We start from the raw sequence: 5,258 nt of genomic DNA, 5'->3' as shown, positions 1-5,258 counted from the left end.
ATAAATAATATCTATTATTACTAAAATCTAGTTCTTAATTATAAATTATTCTAAAATATTTCTTTTTAAGCCTAAAAATAAAATAACTAATCTTAATCTAAATAATAATAATTCTTACTTTAATTTATCTAATATTAATACTTTATATATTAATCTAAAGAAATATAAGAATTATATAAAGTATTTATTTAAAAAAGAAAAATTTAATAATAAGACTAGTATAAAACAAGTTTTAAAAATAATAAAGATAATAAGATTAATATAGAAGCTATTTAGAACTAGATAGTAAATATAGAAAATAATTAATTTCAGGAAAGCAAGAAAGATTCTAATTCGGATATTTAAGAATATTGGAAAAAGAATAATAAAATAAAAGCAAAAATTAATATATTTGGAATTAAGAATAAATAATTAGATTATATTATTCTATTAAGTAGCTTTAAAAAGAGAAATACATAAAAGAATAATAGTAATTGAGTTAGTATAAAACTCAGAAATAAAAAATAGAGAATAAATAAAAAGAAGAAATTAGTTTATATAATATAAAAAGTAATAGGTTACTAGTAAATAAATAGTAAATAAAAAGGGAAGATTAGTATATAGGGCACAGAAATACCATATATAATTAGCTCTTAGCTCTTTTCTCTTCTCTTTTATAGATATATAATAGAGACCCTAGTTACTTGTTCTGGAATAGAACTATAAAAGGGAAAATTTGCTTAAGCCTCAAGTACATGTTTTGCTTAATTATGGCACTAAGAAGTATTTAGCCTTGCTCCCAAGCTTCTACTAGCTTTATGCTTCTCTTCTGGAATTAATCATAATTCTAGAAATCTCTTGTGTTTATATGTAACATGAATTTGACCTGGTAATTCGTTGACCTGGTACATGGTTCACTTCTGCCTATTTCTTCTGAGATCTTCAGAGTACTGTGCACGTGACTTCGCTGATTAGAAAAATCCGAACTATCCCACTAACTCTACCAGAGAGTTAAAAATGTTTATGCAAACCGTGTAAAGAGACTCAAAGTCGTACATACAAACTTTTGTCCGATTACTCAATTAAGCCACTGGCATCTTCTAACCATCTAAACAGCGGCGCTGTCCGGAAAGCCGGAACAACTTCGAGCCCAAGCGAAACCAGATTTCATAATTCACTCCACGAAAAAGTCAAGCACTAGATTTTTAGCACCGTGGCCCTATAATTTAGTGATTAGAAGCCTATAAATAAAAAATATAGTGCTCACGCACGACTCTCGCTCTCCTCTCAACTCTCTCCCCTCGCTTTCCACTTCTCGCTTTTCAGTATTTCACTTTCGATTTTTAACTTATGCCGCCGCCCTCCCCCCTCTCCATCTCGTATCCTATCCTTACATATATAAGAATTGAGGAGAGAGTAAAGATTTTAAGTAACAGCAGATGCTTGGAGAAGGGGCGTGGGCGATTTTGGGTGGAGTGAAGCATGAAAACCCGGTTTCGTGCAGCAAAGAGCTTGGCATACCTCTCTTTCAGTCTTTCATCCCCAGATAGACGTCCAGAACAGTGTTTCGCCGCTTCTATTGCGGAAGCTGGACTTTTTGTTGCCGGAATTAAGATTCTGCCCCAAGCCTCCAATCTTCAGCTGCCGCAGAGCACTTGACCTGCATATCTCGCGAAATAGCTGCAAAAGTATTTTCTCTAATAACCTACCCTCACAGCCTACAAAACGTCTTGCGTGAAATCCGCCAATTGCTAGTCAAGGTGCGCAAAATAAGAAATATTGTTAACTTTTACAATATGTACAATGATTTTATTTATGTCTTTTCCTATTCTAGTGCATAGATACAATAAACGAGCGAACAGGTAGAGGACATGATTAGTAAGGCACGAGGTGCGCCGATACTTCAATATGGATTTGGACAGGACTCAAGCAAAGCCGGTGCTAATCACCCAGCTCACGTCGTCGTTGAATGAGGTAGCAGCGTCGAACGTGTGAACGCCTCCGTTGCTCGCGATATAGCCCACGTTGCTGTAGTGGCGGAAATAGCGGGTGGGATAGCTCCAAGATCGAATCGAGTTGCCCTGGCCGTTGAGGCCGGCCTGCGGGCAGAACGTGGCGTCCTCGTGGAACTGCTTGGAGCCGTCGTTGGCGTTGACCAGGAGCGCGAAGTTGTAGTGCCGGATGTAGCTCCCGGCGGTGTCCACGGACTCGAACGAGAAGCAGGCGCTGTTTCCCAGGCCGGCGCGGACGGTCCAGCTGGCCTGCTGTTTGAGGGCGGTGGTGCTGGACGACGAGACGACCTGGGTGTTGACGGTGGACCCGGTGTGTGCGAGGTAGCGGGTCGTGCAACAGGCCGTGGTGGCCCGCAGCGAGATCGAGGAACCCACAGTGAGGGCCGGGCCGCTGGTCAAGGCCGTCGTGGCGTATTTGGCGGCGACAATGTTGGCCTGCACCGCGTTCTCGGTGGCATCGGATGGGTAGCCGGAGGTCATCACGCCCTCGTAGAACGTGCCCTGCGCGCTGACGCTGTTGTCGCCGCCGATGCCGAGAATGATGGCGCCCTCTTTGCTCATCGGGTTGTAGCCAGACACACTTGGGCGCACGCCGCTGTAGTACGTCGACAGCGCGCCGGACGCAGCATTGGCGCCTCGGATCGCCCACTGGTTGGGCTCCCCCTTGACAGCTGCAGTCACAAAGCGGTAGGAGATCGACGGGTCCCCCGCGTTGTTGCCAGCGCTGAGGCCAGAGAACAGGCCGTTCTCCAGATCGGCCATGACCCAAGGGCCGCTGCCGGAGCCAGAGCCCCAGCTGGTGCTGTCGCCAAAGTAGATGGCCTCCATGTGGCCGTTGCCCGTATCATGACTGTTCGTCTCGGCGTTGCCATAGTCGAAGCAGCAGCCGCCATTGTAGTGAGTCCCGTCGAGGACCGCGTACATGCCCTCCGCCGCGTCGCCGGTAGCTGTGCCGCTTGCAGCATTGTTGCGGTAGCCGGTGCCAGGCGATATAAAGACGCCGTACGCCTTCTGGCCGTTCAGCGTGACCGGTGCCCCAATCGCACTGGCCAGATTGTCGTAGCCATTGGATTCCGGGCCGCTGAAGCCTCCGGGCGGCGCCTGGGTGAGGTGATTACCGCGGCCGGACTGGTCGTAAATAATCGTAATTAGACAGGTCGTGCTGGCGCAGAAGGTGTCTTGGGCGGCGGCATTGGCAACACCACCCGCGGACAGTGGCGCGATGTTGGTCGTGGTATTGTCGGAGCCACGTTTCACCTGATAGAGTGAGCCTGCATAGGCGCTGTACAGGGCGCGAGTGGTGCTGTGCGCGGCAATGCAGGGCGTGCCCCCGGAAGAGAAGAGGTCGCAGGGTCCAGCAGCAACAAGGGAGCCCGTAGCGACAAGGCTGAGAGCGAGTACGCAGGTGCGTTCGACGTTTGATCTCGAGAACATGTTTGATCACTTTTGGGGGAGGAACGGTGGGATCGGGCACGACTGTGAGCGTTTTGCTCTTCGACAAGAAGCAGAACGGCTACATCGTAGCTTTTAAAGCCGCGAGGTGTCTGGCCTGTCTGGTTCCCATCTTCTAGAGCAGTGAGGATTTTCCTCCAATAATTATAGACAGAGTATATGTGCTAATGCTACAGTACATTGGCAGCCTTCCTCCCTTCGAAATCAACACAACACACGATCCTCATCATCGTGCGCATGACTTTCCGGGCGGCGCGGCCATTGGAGCGTGTGGACTAGATGTTGATAAAGGCCTGCGATTGGAGCGCGTGAACGGACTTCAGGTGCAGTATTTATCTCCACTTGGTCAAAAACGTTTTATGGTGGAAGAAGAAGGTTTTCATTCGTGGAGGTCGATCCAGGGCAATGCACCCCGCAGCGCTATATCCAGGAACGGCAGCCCCTCCGGATCGCGGGGATCGTGAAGCTAGAAGGTAGCGTACGAAAATGTGGCCGCCTGCACTGTCAATTGGTTAAACAGTTGTGATCGACCTGGAGAACTACGGAACCTACCACAGCGCTCATGCACTCTGCGGAGACTGCAAGTAACGGGGCATCAAGGTGTAATAGCAGTCCGCGAGTCATCTAAGGCGTTAGCAACACACTTGTGTGGCTATATCTTTGCCGGCAGTCTACTTCCTTAATGCGGGGAATCTTTTTTGTCTCCCCACAATAATGTGCTGCTCCCCTGAACAAATATGGCGGGAAGGGCGATAGCCTTCGGGCTCAGCTTCGATGATAGAAACACCCTCCTTCCGAAGTAGAATACATCAGACGACCTCCAAACCCTGCAGACCGCATCCTCCAATCGAAAAGATGATACTTCCCGTTGAGATTCTTGAACCTTTCATGTTAATGGAAGCTAGTGGGTGGTTTCCACGAATCGGCGAACTCTTAGTGCTCATCTCAAATTCACAAACCCCTCTCTTACGGGGGGTTGTTGTCCGCCCCGTTCATTCCTCTCCGTCAGCATTCATCATACCCCTTGTACAATGTCTCGGACTTTGAAGTCTATCTTGTTCACTGCCCTCGTGGCAGCGGCTACTATTCGAGCTTATTCTGATCCTGGTGCTTGCTCTGGCTGTTGTTGGTCACAAGACCTAGCTATTATTTAGCGGGCGAGCGATGGCCTATTTCAATTTCAATACCGAGGGGCCAGACGGCGAGATTCGTCATTTGATTTGTCCGAGGGACGAGGGTATAGTGGAGGCTGAAGGGAGACGAGGAGTTGGCAACACATTCGATGTATGTTGATTGAAAAGGTCTGCATATATATTCCTAGGAGTTGGAAAACAAGGCAGGGACGCCAATAAAGGTAGCTGGAGTTCGAAGGGACCACGGATGGAACAAGCAAAATTGGCTATTGCCCATTTCTAAGCTGTTGTTTAAACTAGCCAGGCCTAGTCGGAGGAAGTTATGGATTTCAGCAGTGATATGATGGCTCTGAAGAAACCGGTCTTGAAGATGATTATCTACCGCTGCACAGATGACCAAGTCAGTCAGTTGAGACACGCTGCTTCAATGTCTTTGCTCACATAAATATCAATGATTCAAGCCATTTGCGGCACTTAAATCTTCAGCACTTTGCCCTTCTATATTCCAGCTCATAGGTGGCGTTCACAAAAAGTAATTTCATTGGGCCCAGGACTTTCGTAAGCCCAAACATCAATTCTCGCAAATCCAGAATACTGCGGGTCACATTTTGAACCATACATGATCTAGTACCTCTATAGCACTGAACCGCTCCCTAAGATCATACTTGAAGATATTCTCAAG

General features: G+C 47.1%; 1 protein-coding gene across 1 annotated transcript; it reads right to left on the bottom strand.

Annotated features, from left to right (window-relative positions):
• Positions 1-1,785: 1,785 nt before the first annotated feature.
• K444DRAFT_554846 (carbohydrate-binding module family 42 protein) lies at positions 1,786-3,425 on the bottom strand (the record flags this gene model as incomplete). The annotated part of the gene is made up of 1 exon (XM_024876674.1): positions 1,786-3,425. One exon carries the CDS (start codon positions 3,423-3,425, stop codon positions 1,905-1,907), a length of 1,521 nt encoding a protein of 506 aa, XP_024741467.1. The 3' UTR covers positions 1,786-1,904.
• Positions 3,426-5,258: the final 1,833 nt, after the last annotated feature.

This window comes from Hyaloscypha bicolor, assembly GCF_002865645.1.
Source record: "Hyaloscypha bicolor E unplaced genomic scaffold K444scaffold_19, whole genome shotgun sequence".
Classification (NCBI taxonomy): domain Eukaryota; kingdom Fungi; phylum Ascomycota; class Leotiomycetes; order Helotiales; family Hyaloscyphaceae; genus Hyaloscypha; species Hyaloscypha bicolor.
Note: the sequence above shows the minus strand (reverse complement) of the source record. Positions and strands in the feature narration are given on the sequence as shown.